Source organism: Megascapheus bottae, chromosome 17 (genome assembly GCF_031878675.1).
Source record: "Megascapheus bottae isolate mThoBot1 chromosome 17, mThoBot2.hap1, whole genome shotgun sequence".
NCBI classification, from domain to species: domain Eukaryota; kingdom Metazoa; phylum Chordata; class Mammalia; order Rodentia; family Geomyidae; genus Megascapheus; species Megascapheus bottae.
The window spans coordinates 24414639-24434145 of record NC_143525.1 but is presented as its reverse complement, the minus strand read 5'-3'; the positions used below and the strand labels follow the sequence as shown (position 1 = coordinate 24434145).

Sequence of the window (19507 nt, the reverse complement as noted above, 5' to 3'; positions counted from 1 at the left end):
GCAGGGACAGAAGTCAAGCCAAGTCCTTATACTACCAACCGAGCTCCACTGTAGAATTTATACTTCCTCTCTAAGAATGCAGGCCTCAGTTTCCACACCTCACCATACCCATAAATGCCCCTACTACGCTGGAAACTTATGCACACTGTCATAATGATACTGTGCTAAGCTCACAGAGCTGGCAGGAGCCTGTTTCCCACAGGACTCAGATGGCTGGGTTCCAAGCCCTCTGGTTAAAGCTATGCAGGCTTGGGGCTACAGGGAACCCTAGATAGTTATCTGGTAGTGTCCTGCCTGCCTTCCCATCCAAAGGCTCTTTGGCAATAACACACATCATTTCCCACAAAGTTTCAAAGGAAGACACAGAGGCAGATACAGTTTGGAGCAGCTGAATTTCTGAAGATGTTTCCTTACAGTGGTAGTGCCTGGTTCAAGGACAGGCAGGGGTATCCAGGCCTACCTCATGCTGCCTAGGTCTTGAAGGATGGGAGTAGAAACAAAAATTTAAGGCTGAGGCTGCTACCATGCCCTAGGTGGAGCAACCAGGAAAATCAAGTAACAACCCTCTTCCCCCAACATGATACTACACTAAAAAAAAAAAAAAAAAAAATGCCCAGACCACAGCTCTCAGGATGCTGAGCCCCTGGTCCACTCTCCGTGGTGACTGCTGCCATGGGTTTCCAGACCCAATCATGACACCGGGCCATCTAAGATCCCGCTTGCTGTAGGTCCCAGAGATGTCCCAGGTAGGGTGGCAAGGGCACACTTGGTAGGATAAAACCCTCAGGGAGAAACTGGGGACAGAGTCTGCTTTTTGATTGGGATAGGACAGGAAAAACGTTCACCTTCCTTAAGGTTTGATCTGGGAAGAACAATGTTGCTAGAACAATCAGATTCATCAAGAAGGGAGATGCTGGTGTTGATTGGAATGCTGATTCGGTGGGAAACTGGGGAGGAGGGAAAGGGAGCTAGGGTGGGTGAGCACTGGCTTGGCTCTTCTGGCCCTGGTCAGCTGGGCACTCAGAGGTTGCTGAAGAGTTCATTTTTCTTGCTCCAGTCCATCTGTGGGGCCCGCTTGCTGCTGCGCTTCTGGTGGGCCCTCTCTTTGGCCACAGCCAGGGAGATGTTGAAGTCCAGGATGAGGTCAGAGGAGGAGGTAGAGGAGGGCTCTGTGGAGTCCTGTTTCTTAGGGCTGTCTTGGGAATTTAGCTATAAAAGGAAGGAGATACATTTGGGACTTGGTGCCTGCTGAGGCTCCCTGATCCTTGAGCCCTGGTGAGGTGGATCTCTTGGGGTTATGCCCAGGAAAGCCAGGTCACAAGGACATAATGTGCCTCAGCATGTGACCTCAAAGGCAGGCTGGTGTGCCAGGAACCAGCATGGCCTGGGAATGGGCCTCTTGTAACCCAGTCCCCAACCCCCACCAGGCCCGCTTACCTCCTCACTGGTGTCGCTGGAGGTGGATCTTGCCAGGACTGATCTGGGGCTCTCTGAGACAGCCTCTGCCAGGGCTTCACTGCTGTTTGCCTGGCATAGAGATGAGAGATGTGGGTTGGTGGAAACAGGGCAGGAAATTCTTGGAACCAGGGAAGCTGGGGAACCTCAGCCTGAGAAATGCTGTTCAGGCCTTGGCCATCCACCCAAATTCCAGATTTACATTTTGACATTCCTTGAAGGATCAGAGAGGGCTAGCCTGCTTCCATCAATCATCTGGGGGTGGGGGTGAGGGTGGAAGCCCAAGGTGGGATTAGCAGAACTGTTCTTTTATCCTCATCCTCTGTAACATGGCTTTGGGGCACAGACTCACCTTTTGAGCCAGTGACCCACAGCAGGAACGCCAAGCCTTCTGCTTGGCATGGGGAACATAATCTGGTATCCCCAAAACTCCTGTACCCTCTAAATCTTAACCCCAAAGCAGTCAAGCAGGGCCTTGAAGGAGTAAGATGAACAGACAGTTCTAGACCCATGGATGAGATGATAGAAGGTTCAGACTCTAGCCTTAGGACCTTCCCTCCATAGGGTCCCCCAGCACAAGCCTCTGAGCTGCCAATGTAGACTACTACCTTTGTGGCCTCACTCTGAGGTGGCCCATCCCACAGCCAAGACTTTGGTTGGGGCATGAGTTTGGTGCTCAGTCCCTTCCTGGGTCCCTCCATAGCTTTAGCTGGCACATGGCTTCAGCCGATTCCTTCTGCTTAAGGAGGAGGGGCTTTATTCTAACTCAGACTGGAAGCAGCAGGGCTGGCAGCGTGGCCAGACACTGAGGCTCTGTTCTTGGGGGGAAGAATAGCCTCTTCTGTAAATGGGGAGGTGGAGGCGGGGCTGTCACCCAGGATGGGGCCACAGAGGAGCCCAGCCAAGCCTCTCCCTTACAACAGCCTTGGCCCTGGACAGGGCTGGGGGTACTCCTATAACTTGGAGCTCAGGAAGGAGGAGCTGGAACTGGGCCCTAAGGTTTCAGCCCAAGCCAGAGAGTTGTCTTTCTAACTATACCATCTTCCTGAACAGTACCCCTGAAATTAGAAGCCAGAGAAACAAATTAGGGGACCACCCTTACCTTCTGTATCTCACCATTGGTGAAGGGTTCAGGCAAAGGGCCTAGGGGAGGGAGGGAGAAAACAGAGGTGAGTCCAGAATCCTGGCAAGAGGGGTATGAGGTATGGAGAGGAGGCCAGAGCTCTAGCTTGAGCAAACAGGCCATCAGATCTCACACCCAAAGTCAGTGGCTAAAACTCTTTTTTTCTTTTGCCTGCAACCCACTGTAAGTACATTTGACATTTTGATGACCTAGAACACAAAGGCTATGTGTATGACAAGTTTAGAAAAACAACTTTAGTGCAATGCAATGCTCCTGGATATTTTCCATTAAATTTTACTTAAACAACATACTGATCTCTATCTACCAAAATGATCTCAGAAGTCACTGATGGTTAATAAGCTATTTGAAAGTAATTGTCCTTGATAAGCTGAAGTTTCAGGCTGGCTGTCTGATTTGTCCCTGGGACAAAAGGTTCCTAGGGCCAGCCTAAACGTCAACATTTTCACATGTACCCTTATGTGAGGATGGTATGACAACAGACTTGAGGCTGTACCCCAAAGTAGAGTTGGCACCTATTGCCTCAGGGAGAAAACAATCCTAAACCTTTATACCATATGGAATGAGGACAGAGAGGCTCAGGGGCAGGGTACTCCACCAACCAATCAGAAACATGGTGGGGGGCAAGGAAAAGGGAAAGATGGAGGCCAGAGGGAGAGAAGTACTCTTCCTCCTCACCCCCAGGGCTTGGAGGGCCTGTTCCACTCCAGGAGCAAGTCGAGCTGGGTGGGTTTCTTCTGAACTCTGAGCTTATAATTCATGTGCATCTCTTCCCTTGTCTGCTTGACCCCAGTTCAGGACACAGCTAGATATAGCTGACTCATCTAGTTTCCATGGCCATGGGATGAGGGACTTCTGGACCTCTCCCACCCTCCAGCCGTCTCCTGGGCAGATCCTCTGGTCAGAGGCTTCCATCTCCAGCTAGAGAGACTGATAGAAGCAGGAAGACTACCTGAGGGTGAGAGCGAAGGGAAGTGAAGGTGAAGGGAAACATGCTATAGGAGGCCAAGAATGGTATCTGAAGATCCCAGCAGAACCCAGATTTCAGTTCTGTGGGGTTTGTTTTGTTTTTGTTTTCTGTACCAGGTCCCCAGAAGCAAGGCTGAGGCTCCTTAGGCCTCAGGTTCCTCACTGGGGAAGAGGATTATGTGAATTTCTTACTTCTTGTGAACTAGGAAGCAAGGAAAAATCCTTCTCACTACTCCCACTGACCCCTACCCTCATCTAGAAGCTGTTAGGGACCCTCAACTGGGCCAGATGGGGACAGGGCTGCCTACTGGGCCCCTACCACTGGGGATTTAGTCATGCAGACCCCTTCCTACAAATATAACCCTGACCCTCTGGAAGGCCCCACCCATTACAAAGTCCGAGGAATGATTCACCCTCAGTGTGGCCATCAGGGATTTCCCCCCTCCCCCCGCCCCCTTCTGGAACTGTCTTCCCAGGAGAAAGTCCACACCAGGGAGCAGAGGTCATTTAACCCCTCCCAGCCCTGAAGGAGCAGCCCTGCCCCCTTTGGCTCAGCCTGGGCAGGGGGAGGTAACAAGACTTGGCAGGGACAGAGAGGGGGAGGGGAGAGACAGGGGCCCAGGCACCAAAGGGGAACCCACTGCTCTCCAGAGCCAGCAAGCCTGAGTTTCCAAGACAACCTGACAGAGGGATGGAGGGAGGCCATAGGGGCCTGTCAGTGGACTCTGATCTGCCCAGCAGAGATGGGAGGCTGCCCCACAGTTAACCCTTTCCTTGCTTGGGAAGGAGAATCTGCTAGGGGTAGGAAGGGAGATTCAGGGGCTTCAGCTGGAGATTCGAAACTGTCCAATCCCTCGTACCACGTGACTGTTATCACATGCCACCTTCAGAAACCACTGCCCACTCCTGCTTTTTCTCTTCACTGGGCCTCCTCTCCACGAACTCACACTTTGGGCTTCCCCAGAAAGAGAAGGAGGGAGAGCCCAAGTCCAAGGAAGCTGTCTCCTTCTCACCCTGCCTGAGACACTCTCACGCCACCTGAGATGCAGGGAAGGCTTGTGCATCAGCCACATCCCCAGGCTTTAGGGAAGCCAGTTGGGCATTCCACTCACCATTCAGGTGCTCCTGAGAAGGGATCACTTTGCACTTCTTGAAGAACTCATCGGTTTCCTTGTCAACCACCAGCAGCTTGGCCTCGTCCCCTCCAGCCTTGATGGCAGACACCACATCCCCATGCTGTTTGCCCTCCATGCAAACTCCATTCACCTGTGGGACAGAGCAGGCCAAAAGGGGTTCCCAGCACAGGTCTCAGTTGTAGGGAGGAGGTCCAGCCTGGGGATACTGTGCCTCCTTCCTCTCATCCCAAACTAGGCCAAAGATCTTGCTTGACAGTCAGCGGGGAGGCAGGACACAGGAAACAGCCAAAGAAAATATGAAGAGACTACACAAACACAGCTGTGAGAGACAGGAGGAGAGGTTTGGGAGGCCTGGGCTGGGCTCCTTTCTGGCTTCCCGCTCCCCCCACAGGGCCTTGGGTTTTCTCACGCGTAAAATGAGAAGTCTTGGGAGAGTTGATCCCCAGCTCTGAGGTTCTCAGAGTGTGATTCTGGGACCAGCCCAAGCATTCCATTCACATTTCCTCTTTCTTCAGCACAGACCAAGGGCACTAAGGGAGTTTCTCAAAGCAAGAGAGGGGATTTACACACACACACACTCCCTCTGGCATGGGCACTCAGGCAGCAGGGAAGCTCCTGGCATCTACTTGGATTGACAGATCAATTATGGTTCTGAAGTACTCATTTGCTCAGTGAAGAAGAGCCTACGACAGCAATGGCAGGAAAGAGTTGGCCTATCTGTGTGTTCATCTACCATCCATCCTTCTTCCTTTCTCCTATTCACTGCCTGTCCACCCACCCTCTGAGCTGTGTCCCTCTGTCCATCAAAGAGCTGACTGTGTCCCATGGCTTTAACAAGCAGTAGAGAGGTGATGGCTGTCCAGGGCATGGGGGGAGGGGGGAAATCTAAAGATCAGGAAGTGAGGAGAACCTGAAAGAATCTGGGGAGGAAGGCAGGAGCCTTACCTCCACAATGCGGTCCTGGGCCCGCAGCCCAGAGGCCTCAGCTGGTGAATTTGGGTCCACTGCCCGGATGAACTGTCCTGGCTTGGATTTTTCACTGTGCAGGTTGAAGCCATAGCCATTGGCACCTTTCTTCATGGTGCAGAGCCGAGGCCGAAGCTCACGCTGTGGAGATGAAGGTGGATACATGCCATTCTGTAATGTCCACGTCCCCTGCTTCCCCTCCCTCCCAATCTCCCACCACCTATCTCCACCAGGGAGGGTCTGGAATTATTCAACAAGCTTTGCTCCCGCCCAGCACTCAGAAGACCTCAATGGACATTAGCATTGTATCAAATTGCCTGGATGGGGCACTGTCCCTTCCAGAGGTCAATCTGGTGAGAGATGGAAAGGTTTAGCGCCAGACCCCTTCCCCTTTTGATATTACAAGTTATCTCAGTCTTGTTCCTCCCTCCCAAAGGCTTATCAGACCCTCGTGGGGGGAAGGCAAGGGAGGGACCCTGACAGCCCAGCTGGGTACAGGAGTAGGGATCCCAGCCCTTGGTTTCTTTCTTCCATTTTAGTTTTGTATGTGCTAGTACTGTGGCTTGAATTCAGGGCCCAGGTTCTGTTTCTTAGAGGTTTTTTTTTTTTAAATAAATAAATAAATAAATAAATAAATATATATATATTTTATTTAGGTAGTTATAGAAAGGCGTTTCCATTCAACAAAACTGTTTATGAATACACTATTACCTATCATCAATTCTCACCCATTCCTTTTAACCTACCCCTTCCTTCACTTTTCTTAATTTTGTGGGATATACATTGAATTTTTGACTGCATTCTCCCCGTTCCTTAGCTTTTTGCTCAAAGCTAGCCCTCTACTACTTGAGCCACACCTCCACTTTTAGCTTTTTGGCCGTTAACTGGAGATCAGAGGCTTGCAAGACTTTCCTGGCTGGGCTGGCTTCAAACTTTGATCATCAGCGCACCTGGCTGACCTCAGCCTTTGGTATCTGTTCTCTGGGTTGGTAGATGTTTACCAAAAGCTGGCATCGTGTTTACAGTAAAGCCATTCCTCAGCCACAGGCTCCCTTCTTCCTTCCAATGAGCCAAATGGCCCGGCCAGAAGGGAGCCACATAATCTGAAACCTGTTGGACAACACAGCAGGAGGTCCTGGGCCAGATAAGGCCATCCTCAGGGAATCTATATCCAGCTGAGTTCCTGTCATGAATCCTGAGGCGTCACAAGGTGTCTTCTGAGCAGTCTGACAACAGTCAGTTGCTGAAGTTTTCCCACATCCCCTGTCCAGATGAAGACATCTTAGCTTTGCTTCAGCCCTGGAGTACCCACATATAGAGACAAAGTGGGACACTGGTGAGATGGCTCAGGCCTGTAATCCTAGTTACTCAGGAGGCTGAGATCTGAGGATGGCAGTTCGAAGCCAGCCAAGGCAGAAAGGTCTGTGAGACTCATCTCCAGTTAACCTGCAAAAAATGTGGCTCAAGTGGTAGAGCAGCAGTCTTAAGAAAAAAATTTAAAAGACAGAGCCCAAGTCCTGAGTTTAAGCTCTCAAAACAAACAAACAAAAAAATACAATAGATTGAAGTGAAGCAGAATGGGAGTGCAAGCATCTGAAGCTGGGGCCCCAACCTACCCCATTCCCTAAGCCTGGGTGGGGCTTCTGGCTGAGGATCAGTCTGCCAGCCGAGAGTTATCACTCCTGCCTGCCAAGCAACAAACTCTCCTGTTTACTGTGTGACCTGGGGAAAGTCATTTCTTTCTGGGAGCCTCAGGGCTCTCATTTATATATAGTTTATTCTTCCGGCCACCTGCCTCCCAGGGTTGCTGAGAAGCACAGTGAGATAATTACAGAGTGGAAACACTTAGGAACTGTAAGTCCCTCTGTACACCTGGACTTTGCTATTGTCCTTACTGAACGGACAGGAGATGGGGTTGAGCAGGGTTCTGTGCCAGGCTCCCCTGAAACCCAAATCCCCAGTTGGGAGTGGAGAAGGCAAGGGAAAAGTGGGAAGGAGTGCAGGGAGAGCTTAAGGGCCTCCTGCCCCAACTTGCCAACCCCAGGAGGCAGCTGCCCTCTGTAAGAGATGGGGTCCCACCCCTTTACTTGGTGGGGGTGGATAGGGAGACTCTTCCTTCCTTGGAATGCTTAGACAGTTCTAGTGCCTGGATATTGGTGAGGGGATATAGGATAGAGACAGGAGATGACAGCTGGGACTTGCCCTCACTGTCACTTGCCCAAATCTAGACTAGGGGACCCTCATCTCCAATAAGGACAACCTAGTCAGCAAGTATCCATAGGCATCGCCTCTTCCCCTATAGGCTACCAGAATACTCAGAAGCCCCCAAATTCTCTGCCATAAAGGGGCTCTTCCTTCAGCCCCTTCCCCTCAAAAAACATGCTGGGGTCCAAGATTTAGTTCAGAGAGTGAGAAAGCCTCTTCTCCCCTCCAGCTAATCCCTTCCCAGGTGAGCAGGAACAGGTCTGACCAGTTACCAACAGGGACAGGTTCAGCTTTCCAGCCCCAGCCATAACCGAGTTCCTTAAAGCCGAGCCTTCACCCTGAGAAAGGGCGAGGGTGAAAGGCAGGGACAGGGAGCAGGTGGCTCCAGTGCTGTTCCTCTCCAGCATCCCCTATGGTGCCCTCCTCAAATCTTCTCATAACAGCAAACCTGGCTATGGCTTCTCTGCTCTGTTTTTGAGCTGGGGGAAATTTAGATTCAGAGAAGGTAAGCCTCATATCACACAGCTAGAAAGCTAGTCTAGGTCTCTGACTCAGACCCTGTGCTTCTTCCAATACACTGTAGGCTGGAGCGTGCGTGCGTGCGTGCGTGCGTGTGTGTGTGTGTGTGTGTGTCTGTCTGTCTATCTTTCCTGGGGTTTGGACTCAGGGCCTCAAATATGCTACAAGGTACTCTACCGTTTCAGCCATTCCATGTGGAATTAGATCTGGAATGCAGCAGGTTCCAAAGGAATTCTCCCTGCAATGGCTGCAGCCCAGCTGGGAGCTGCAGAAAACCACAGCCTTCCTTCCGGGTACCCAGCAATAGCACCACTACCATTTGCAGCCAAAACAGAGGACCTGGGAGCAGGGTAGTAAGCATGCCTGGGCTAGTACTGTGGCTAGAACCAGGCTACAGGTGGGGGTAGGCGGTCCCAGATACTCCTTGGCTGGCAGGGTCTGGTCAGTTGCCCATGTGATACCAAGTTTTTGGTCCTGGTCTCTACTTCTGGCTTCACTTACAGTACCTCAACAAGTAACCCAGTATCCCTTGCCTAGTGACTGACATATGCCATCAAAATTCAAGGGACTGCTTTACACCTTCTGCCACATGAAGAAACATGGGGGGGTGCCCACTCCCAAGGGGCTCAGGAGAGCCCACTGCTCCCTTCTCCCTGCACTGAGACTGGCTCTGCTGCCTATTGGTGACTGTGGGGGCTTCAGGGCCTGATCCAAATGTTTACAGATCCTCAGCTATGCCTCCTTTCCAATTCCTAGGAAGCCCTTGCCCTCTGGAAAGGGCAGGCAAGATCATACACTCCCAGAAAGACCAGCCCTACCCCCCCCCCTGCCAAGAACCACCTAGTGATCCCTGTCCCAGCAGGTGCTGAATCAGCTCATCAGCAGGCCCATCCCTGGCCCCTAAGGGCAGCTCCCTAGGAACCTGTGGGGGCCTGGCCTTGGTCCCAAGCCAAGCACCCAGAAAAGCAGTTGGAAAAGGCAAATGTGCCTGGTGGAGGTGAGCTACCATTGCTTTGGGCCCTCAACCATTGCTCTGGCTGGAACAGTGATTGGGTTCTGCATCTGGGGAAAACTTATAAATGGGGACAAAGTCCAAGCCATTTTGGATTTTTTATGTGGTCCCCAGGGACTTGGAAGGGGCCGCCTGCTTTAGCATTAACTCCAGAGGGGTCTACAGCCTGGGAGATAAAAAAAAGACTTCACGAGAGGCCCCAGAGTTTGTGTAGAGCTGTCCAAAGAACTGATGGGACTTAAAGCAGAAATCAGGATCTGCTCAGAGATGAGACTGGCAGAGACCCAGAGGCGAGAAAGAGGAGCACCAGGTAATGGTGGCCCAGGGCAGAGAGCATGCTGGGACTTGGTCAATGGACTCAGGGGCTCTGGACGCACTTTCAGACACTACCCAGGAGAATTGCCTTCAGACCCTCCTCACAGGGTTTCTCCCCAGCCAGGTTTTTTGGCTGCCCCTTTTCTCCCCTACCCCAGCCTGGGAACCCCATCCCAAGTGGCCGCCCCATCACCTCCACCCACGCTCCACAGCTCAGGGAGCGGACAGCGGGCACGGAATTCAATAGGTGCCACCAGCAGCCACCTGGAAAGCTGGGGAAAGCCGATACCCTAATCCTGGTGACATCTCTGGGGAGCAGGCCCAAGGCTGTTTGCTCCCTGCTTTACCTAGGAGGAGGGCTGCAGGCAGCCAGAGGACCAACGCCCCATTGGGTCCAGCCTTTTCCTGGCCGATGCCATGGTGATGAGCCTGGCAGAAACAGCCAGGCAGCTTCCACCATTGCTAGGAAGGGCAGGGCGGTGGCTCTAGCCCCCCAAAAGGGATGGGCTGGGGGGCAGAAAGATCACCAGGACAGCTAGAGAAAAACAGAAGTGACTCCCACCTCCCAATACTGCCCTTCCCGCAGCCTAGGGCTCCTGTTCATGCAAATAAGACCAGGTATCCAGCAGTAGATACAGAAAGCAGCCTACCTACTGAAAGGTAAGAGCCTTGGCTGTTTCGGGAGGCAGCGGCGTTTGTTCCTCAGACTCTGGGCCAAGGCATGTACCTGGTAAGAGATAGCTGGACCTGCCTGGGGCTCTACCACCACAAAGCAGAACACTATCCTTCTACGGGCCTGGAAGTGACCAAGGGCTGAGAGCCCTGGGCCATAGTTTCAGCACCACTTACAGAAAAAAGGATGCTACTCCTAGCCCTAGAGCTCACACTTTCTAATTCCCACGGCAGGGCCCTTTCCTGGAGCCCTGAAGGTGGACAACTATAAGCCAGGAAATTTAAAAAGAAGAAGTTATATTGGTGGTTGCTTCTCTTACAACAAATCCTGGGAGAAAGGCCCACATGCTCCCAGATTTAACTTACAGAGACTGTGTCCCAAGAGGCCAGCTGAGCAAGGCTATTCAAGGAGCTTGTGAACCTGGGGCTCAAGAATGAAGTTAATAGCCAGGCAACTAGTGGTTCATGCCTGTAATCCTAGCTACTGAGATTTGAGCACTGAGGTTTGAAGCCAGGCCAGAAAGTTAAGAAAGAGACTCTTATCTCCAATTAACCAGCAAAAAAGCCAGAAGTGGAGGTGTTGTTCAAGTGGTAGAGCACCAGCCATGAGCAGGAAAAGCTAAGGGACAGCTCCTAGCCCCTGAGCTCAGGCCTCACTATCAGCACACACACACACAAAGATGAAGTGACAAACAGCAGTTACCTCCTGAACGCTTACTATGTGTTCCGTTTTCTCTTGAAAGCTCAATGCGTTCTCTCTGTGTGAGGAAAGTACTGTACTGTTAGGTAACACATGAGGAAATTCAGAGTACACACAGCTGATAGGAAGAAGAGACAGGATTTGAACTCAGATCTGTGCAATCACAGTGTGAAATTTTTATTTTTCTAGTAACCACATTAAAAAAATAAAAAAGAGGGGCCGGGAGTTTGGCCTAGTGGTTAAAGTGCTTGCCTAGCATGCATGAAGACCCGGGTTCCATTCCTTGGAACCACATACTTAGAAAAAAGCCAGAAGTGGTGCTGAGGCTCAAGTGGTAGAGCTCTAGCCTTGAGAAAAATCCAAGGACAGTGCTCAGGCCCTGCCTGAGCTGAAGCCCAGGACTGGCAAAAATAAATAAATAAATAAATAAAAGACTAGGTGTAGGGCCTAGAGGTGTAAGCTCTAGGGTAATATGTGTACTTAGCATATGTAGGGCCCCAGATCTGATCTCCAGCACCACAAAAATTTTTTTAAAAAAGGAAAATAGAACAAGAGAAATTAAGTTTAATTTCATTTATTTGTTTGTTTGTTTGTTTATTTATTTATTTATTTTTGGTACCACTACTGGGGCTTGAACTACAGGCCTTTCACATATGCTCAGCTTTTTCTGTGCATTACTCTCTACTATTTGGCATTTTGCTGGTCAACTGGAGATAAGAGTCCCTTCCTGCCTGGTCTGGCTTTGATCTGGGCTCCTTAGCTATCAGCCTACTGGGTGAACTAGTAAGTAGGCATATGGTACAAATGCCTGGCTGAGCTTATTATACCTATTTAACAATGTGACAAAAATATTAAAATATTTAACAATGTGTCCAAAATATGAAAATCTTAGCATAGTTTCTAGCTGAATAGTTTCATTTCATTTTTTGGGGGAGTGGTAGGGTGAGTAGTACTGATCCCAAGATCTGAAATGCAAAAATGGTCCCAACAATGAACCTTTCGGAGAACAGATAGGACACCACAAACAGGAAATTACACACTGTGGAACTTTGTTTCCTATACAAAATTAAAACAAAAGAAAATTACTTTTAGACTATGTGGATAAGGTGTATATGAAACATAAATGATTTTCACATTCAGGCCTATTATAAGGTGTATATATATGCAAATATTGCAAAATCTGAAATCCCCAAACCTTCTGATCCCAAGCATTTTGGACAAGAAGATTCAACCAGAGCCAAGCGTGCATTTCGTGCTGTAGCATGTCTACATGTGCACTTTAAGTGTTTGGGAGTGTCCTGTGGCCAGTGGCTGCTGCTCCTGAGGGCCTAGACATTCCCACCGCTAGAGTGTCTGAGGCAGTCCAAAACACATCTTTTAAATCTCTCAAACTTTGCTGTAAGTATTGGATTCCCATGAACTGACGACAGAAAAGGAGAGGCAGGGCCTTTGTCTCTGAGAAATCACAGCTCTGGCCCTGGCCAGTGAGCTGTGAATAGAACTTGAACCTAATAAATGTTCTTTCCATGCTAGCACAGAGGGTGCCTGACCTCAGGGAGTATCTGGGCACTTGTCCTTTTCTAGAACACTGGGACCTACACATTGCGCCTAGGAGACTGAGGACACGACACATAGCACGATGTCCCTTGTGCTGCAAGGAGGACAGGTTGGGGGGTAGGTGGGAGTAGAGAGTTAGTTACCAGGCTCTGGAGCCAGCCAAGTCCATGAAGGGATTAAGCTGTTTGAAGACCATTCTCCTTTTCCTCCTTGCCTCCTCTCACCCCACCCCCATTCCGTGCTGAGGAATGAACCTATGGCCTGGTGCAAGTTGGGCAAGCTCTTTATCACTTAGCTGGATAAGGAAGAGGCACACTGTAAATTTGAGTTGCCTTCCTGGTTTAAGGATATAGTAGCCAGGTGCCAGTGGCTTATGTCTGTAATCTAAGCTTCTCAGGAGGCTGAAATCTGAGGATCATAGTTCCAAGTGACAGGACAAGAAAGTCTGAGAGACTCTTATCTCTAATTCAGTAGCAAAAAGAAGCCTGAAGTAGAGCTGTGACTCAAGTGGTAGAGTGCCAGATTGAGTAAAACGGCAAAGGGACAGTGCTTATGCCTTGAGTTAAAGCCGGGGTACCAGAAAAATAACAATAATTTTAAAAAGCAACAAAAGAAGTTGGATGCCAGTGGCTCACACCTGTTGTCCTACCTACTCAGGAGGCTGAGATCTGAGAATCACGATTCAAAGCCAGTCAGGGCAGGAAAGGCCGTGAGATTCTGATCTCCAATTAACCACCAGAAAACTGGAAGTGGTGCTGCAGCTCAAAGTAGTACAGTGCTAACCTTGAGCTGAAGAGTGCCCAGGCCCAGAGTTCAAGCCCCACAACTGATGACAACAACAACAACAACAACAAAATCAATCTCAAATGGCCAGTCCATTTCAAACTTGAGCAACTAACAAGTGTCTAAATAGTTCTCCCTTTCCAAAGCTCCACTCTGGCTAGTGTGAATGGCCCACAGCCCTGGTAAAGGAGTTAGGAGTCAGCATCCTACTGGCTGGGTCAGGATTAAGGCTAGTGGGAATCTGAACACTTTCCCAGCAACCCTGAGGGATGTGGTACAGTGTTGCCTGCTCACAGAGATGGAAGCTGAGGTTTGTAGGAAACAATGAACTCCTTGAAGTTCCCTAGCCAGAAAAACAACAGAGGTAAGATTCAAACACTGGTCTATCTGGCTGACACCAAAGGCTAGACTGTCTGCTTTCTAACCCTAAAGTGGAAGTTGCTAGTAGGCAAGAAAGAGTAAGTGGGTTGCTTCTATCTGGAATTCCAATCTGTGGGTGTGCTGGTGGAACAAACAAGCCCAGGTGTGCTGGACTAGGATGACCTGGGACAAAGGTCCCTTACATCTGTTAGGTGTTCATTCATTAATCCAAAAGTATTTATGGAGCGTGGTAACAGGGCTGGAGATAGCAACACAAATAAGCCTTGTGCTCCCCTATGGCTTTCCATGTATTAGAGGAGGTACTGAGCAGAAGATGGCAATGCTACATGCTCAGAAGGACCGAGTAGCACTAACTCTGCCTCTGGGATCTAGGACCTGGAGCACAGAAGGGGACAGGATTCCAAACAAGCTGTACGCGGGGAGATGTGGACCCTGGTGTGTGATTAGAGGTCAGCAGTGCAATGGAGAGTGTGGGGTACAGGGCTGTAGAGGGCCCAGGATCAACATGTAAGTATTAGGCTGGGTGCTTGCTGGTACCATACCTGTAATCCTTGCTACTCAGGAGGCTGAGATGTGGGACTAGCTGTTCAAAGCCAGCCCATATAGGAAAGGTCATGAGACGTTTATCTCCAACTAAGTAGCACAAAGCAGGGAGTGGAACTGTGGCTCAAGTGGTAAAGCATTAGCTTTGAGCAAAAAGGCTAAAGGACAGTGCCCAGGTCCTCACTGCTCTAATTTAAACAACAACAACAACAACAACAACAACAAAAACCCTCACAAAACAACAACAATAACCTGTTGTCAGGTGGACCGTGGCTCACATCTATAAATCCTAGCTACTCAGGAGGCTAAGATCTAAGGATGGCAGTTCAAAGCCAGCCTGGGAAGGAAAGTCTGTGAGACTCTAAACTCTACAAAAGTACCCCTCTAAACACACACACACACACACACACACACACACACACACACACACACACACACACAAGTGGTTCAAGTAGTAGAGCACTGAGCAACAATGCTTAGGGACAGCCTGTCTGTGCCCAGGCCCTGAGTTCACATGCTGAGATTGGCACAAAGAAAAAAAATTAAACAACCTGTAACTAGTAAACAACTGTGATCACTGATGATCAAGCACTTTTGAGTGCTTAGTGTGCCCACAGCATAGCTGCATCTGCCCAACTAGAGGCAGATGGAGTGCCAGCTATCCCATGGTGGGGATAAAATACTCACTGTGAACTATTTATTAATTCAGAGGCCAACAACTGTTTACTGAGCCCTTACTTAATGCTAGTTATTCAGGGATTTACACATATCCTTATGTAATCCAGACTACCTCCTGAGGTCACTGCCATCACTCCAACTTACACAAGAGGAAGTGGAGGCTTAGGGGGTGTGAAGTAACTTGGCTCAAGGAAGTACAGCTAGTATAGCTGAGCTGGCTCAAGAGGCCTGCCTAGATATCATTTTGGGCCCAAGATCAAAGGTTTAGGCCCGGTCCTGAGGATTGTAGTGAATGGCAAGAAGGTCAAGGTCACACAGGGGACAGAGCTGAGGACAACCTCCACCTCCTCGGGCCTTGAATGAACAACCAGTGTTCTAGGCTCATTCTGGGCCCTCATCCTCTGCCCTATGTTATTCTTTTTTTTTTTTTTTTTTTTTGGCCAGTTGTGGGGCTTGAACTCAGGGCCTAAGCACTCTCTTTGGACTTTTCTCAAGGCTAGAGCTCTACCACTTGAGCCACAGCACCACTTCCAGCTTTTTTTCTATGTATGTGGTACTGAGGAATCAAACCCTGGTCTTTGTGCATGCTAGGCAAGCACTCTACCACTAGGCCTAACTCCTGGCCCCTCTGTGTCATTCTTGACATAGGCTGGTCCTCTCAACTTGATGCCATCTAGCTAATGAATCCTCATGGTACCTTTTCATTTTGACGTTTTTCCCTTATGGAAACTAATGAAAAAAGCAGAATAGTCTCCTCCATGCAAACAAACTGAGGCTAAGATTAAGGAGCATAGTTCAACTATACATTTTACATAGAAAAGGAAGGCCTTTTGGGGAAAAGAATAATTCTTACAGATGGATGTGGTGACACTTGAGCCTCAGCATCACTTCCAGCTTCTTTCTATGTATGGGTACCAAGGAATCGAACCCAGGCCTTTGTGTATGCTAGGCAAGCACTGTACCACTAGGCCAAACTCCTGGCCCCCAGTTTGGGCTATTTATTGAGCCTGTCTCACCTCTTGCAGGGCTTACTGGTAATTTCGGCAACAGCGGGGTGGGGCTCCTGCAAGCTCACCATACCAGAACATGAGGATGTACCAACTACTAGAGAGGTTTAGCCGGGCTGATTAGGCATGCATAAAGCTGAAGGAACTGGTTACACAAAGCTAGAATTAAAATGTCCTGACATAAAGGGACTGGGGGAGGGAAATGGAGACAAAAATATGAGAGGGGGTGTCAATGTGTGAGAAGTGAAGTACCCTCTGATGAATGTAACTGTGACCCCTCTGTACATTACAATAAAAAATTTTTTTTAAATGTCCTGGCAGAAATGAACTTAGACAGCACCTACTAGGGACACAAGTACTTTGTGTTACTTCTAAGATTCTAGAGAAGGAAGGTGTGTCCATTGTCCACTGGTCCCATTTTACAGATGGGAGAATCAAAGCTCTGAGGAGGACTGACTTCTCTGGTGATGGTATCTCCAGTTCTAACAGCTATCCACAAATGCAGGCATTATTATACTATTACCTAGGAGAACCTTGTTCTGTGCTCATGTAGAGGATAGCCCAGGCCCAATGACCTTTGAGATGGCACAGGGGAGCATGTGCTATGCCAGCCCTCCATACTAGTCTCCCTCCAACCTTTCAGCAGCAAAACCGAAAGGGCAAAGGGAGGAGCTGAGGAGGTAGAGGTGATGGTTGGGGGTTATCTTTGTGGTTGCCAAAGTCCATAGGAAAAATGAAGGGGAATGCCTAATTGATGTACTCAGCATGAAGTTCAAAGTGCCTTCCTGCCTGGGAACAGAGTCCATTGGTTCCAACTCCCTGCCAGGGGTGTACCAATCTCTCCCCAGTGCCAGCTTGGCAGTGACAGGTAGTGGGAGCCTGGTGGCCATGGCATTCCCAGCATCCAGCTTTGGCTGGACTGGGCTTCTGATGACCTCACTTCCACCAAACCAGTTGGTCCCATTGAGGCTCCACCTTCTACCTCCTTGCTGAACGGTGCTCTTTCGCTGTCCAGAGAGGATCCTCCTGGCTCCATTGTATCCCTGCCTTATGCTGCAACCATGTAAAGAGCTGGTGCCTTGTTGAAGGGGCCCTGCTCCCAAGCTAGGCACACTGCACCTCCATTCCCCACCCCCCCCACACCCTCCTGTCTTGCTCTCTGGGGACTGGAGGCTCAGCACAACAGCTCCTGTTTTGCCAGCTGCCCCCTCCTGCAGCTGATCTAAACTGGGATAGTTTGGGGAGACACAAAACGGGCAAAAAAGCAAGCAGCCCGTTTGGTGTCCAGGCACAGGTATGCACAGTGACAAATACCAGGGCAAGGATCACCTGCCCAGAGCGAGCTTTGGGCGCTGCTTCCCCCCACCCCCAGCACCGCCACCCCCTCCCCCTCCAGCCTCCCGCCCGCACCCTGATACAAGCTAGCGCTTACTCCTCACATTCCTGAGCATCATAAATCCTCCGTGGCGGCAGGGCCACCACCCCCAGGACGCCTCTGGGCCGCCTCCTCCCGGCACCCCACCCCCACACAGCGCCGAGACGCTAGGGCTTCCTCTCTTTCTTCGAAGTCACGCTACACTTTAGCAGGATGAAGTCCAGTCTGGGTGAAGTTAATGATGCACTCACTCACCAGGGACCCCAGGGGGTGCGGGGGGGTCTGGGAGAGCCGCCCAGGCCCGCTTCCCGGGAGGGGATCGGCTCAGAACCCGGAGGGTTACTCCTTACGCTCTCTCCGACCGGGAAGTTCGCCTGCCTCCAGATACAGTTACCACCCACAGGGGCAGAGGAGAAAGCTGGCACCTCTCGGAGGGGAGGGACAAGGGTCCCAGTCCCTGGTTAGGGTGGCCCAGGGAGTAGTGAGTAGGCGAAGAGGTTCCAAGGAATGGGAGACGAGGAAAAGGGAGCGGGGGTCTTCTGCCCTGTCCTAGCCGAGGACAAGGCAGGGGACGGGGGTGGGTGAGGGAGGACGAGAACAAGGTGAAATCGGCCAAGGCGTCTCCCCTCCCCCCAGGCCAGCGCAGATGGATCGCGCGGGAGGCAATCTCAAGCTCGCCGAGGACCTTGCCAGGGCCCCGGGAGGGCTGGGGAAAGCAACCTCCCTCTTGCGGCTCCGATTTCAAAAAAAAAAAAAAGGGCTGGACGTCCGGGGCGCCTGATTCATCTCGATTCCCACCCCCCACCCCGCCCCGCGCGCCCTCCTCGTTCCGATTGGGGTCCGCACTTACTCGCTCCGGGTGACTCTTGTCCGCTTCGTGCACCCCGCGCTGGTCGCCGGCCCGCTGCGTCTCGTCAGCGGCCGGCGGCTCGGTCGACCCGGGCCTCCCCTCCGGGACGCGCAGCAGCTGCTCCCCGATCGGGACGCCCAGCTTCTTGAACTGCTCGTCCGCCTCGGGGTCGACCACCAGCAGGCGCACGGCGTTGAGCGCCGCGCGGATGCGGCTCACCACCTGCTGGTGCGTCTCCTTCTCCACGTTCTCGCCGTTCACCTCCACTAGCCGGTCCCCGGCCAGCAGCCCCGCCTTCTCGGCCGGCGAGCCCGGCTCCACCAGCCGGATGAACTGGCCCACCTTGCCCTTCTCTCCATGCAGGTGAAAGCCGTAGCCGTTCGGGCCCTTCTCGAGACAACAGAGCCGGGGCAGAGGTGTCCCGGCCGCCGAGTCCGCGCTCATGTCGCGCGGCGACGGCTCCGCGGGATCCTGTCGGAAGCTGGGGACACGACAACCGAGGTTTCCTCTCCGCCCTGAGACCTGGGAGGCCGGAGGGAACGCGGCGGGAGGCGCTGAGTGAGCAGGTGTCCGGGGAACCGTCGCCGACTCGGAGAACCGGACCGGGAAGCGCGGACCAATCCCCGCCCTGCGCGGCGTCTGAGCCTTTCCGCATCGGCCCGTCCCCTAATCCGCTGGGCCGGGCCGTGCAGAGGGTGTGGACCACTTCGGACCAATCAGAGGCCAGAGACAGGGGGCGCTAGGGCCGGGTGAACCACACTGGCCAATGGGAAGTCTTGGGGGCGGGGCCTGAGGGCGGTGCGGCCCCCTGCGGCGGGCGAAGAAAGAGGGCTCAGGAAGTGGAAGTGTGTGTTTGTTACCAAGTGCCGGGTTGGGTTGGCTGGGCGGGGCTGGGGCGAGTTCCAGGTACAGCGCGGGGGGTGGGGGGCGCCCCCGCTCCCCTGCGCTGGGGCTTTTCATTCCCGCCCCTCCCCTGCACCGCGGGGGTGATTGAAGCGGACCAGGCGCCCCCCGCAGTGTAAAGGACCTTTAGCCCAGGTCTGACGCACAGCTCCACTTAAGGGGAAAAGGGACTGTTAGCTGGGAACTCGCCCCTCACCCCGCACTGGGCCCCCGAGGACCGTGGTGTGTGTGGGGGGGAGGGGCTGCGTCGTAAGAACTAGACCGATGTCTTCTTTGGACAATGTTAAAAGAGTTGTTTGGGGGCCGGGAGTTTGGCCGAGTGGTAGAGTGTTTGCCTAGC

General features: G+C 51.6%; 1 protein-coding gene across 1 annotated transcript; it reads right to left on the bottom strand.

Moving 5' to 3' along the window:
• Positions 1 to 373: 373 nt before the first annotated feature.
• On the bottom strand, positions 374 to 18915 carry Nherf1 (NHERF family PDZ scaffold protein 1). The gene is made up of 6 exons (XM_090350234.1): positions 18265 to 18915; positions 5647 to 5808; positions 4678 to 4831; positions 2558 to 2598; positions 1438 to 1527; positions 374 to 1209 (listed from the first exon to the last, which is right to left on the bottom strand). Exons 1-6 carry the CDS (start codon positions 18706 to 18708, stop codon positions 1021 to 1023), a joined length of 1080 nt encoding a protein of 359 aa, XP_090206360.1. The 5' UTR covers positions 18709 to 18915; the 3' UTR covers positions 374 to 1020.
• Between the last annotated feature and the right edge of the window lie 592 nt (positions 18916 to 19507).

Excerpts from the sequence above, each read along its gene's own strand:
- Nherf1 (XM_090350234.1), bottom strand. The coding sequence starts at position 18,708 with ATGAGCGCGGACTCGGCGGCCGGGACACCTCTGCCCCGGCTCTGTTGT. Across the intron at positions 5,809-18,264 it reads ACAAGAGTCACCCGGAGCGA|CGTGAGCTTCGGCCTCGGCT; the intron begins GTAAGTGCGGAC and ends TCATCTCCACAG. Across the intron at positions 4,832-5,646 it reads CCCAGGACCGCATTGTGGAG|GTGAATGGAGTTTGCATGGA; the intron begins GTAAGGCTCCTG and ends TCTGTCCCACAG.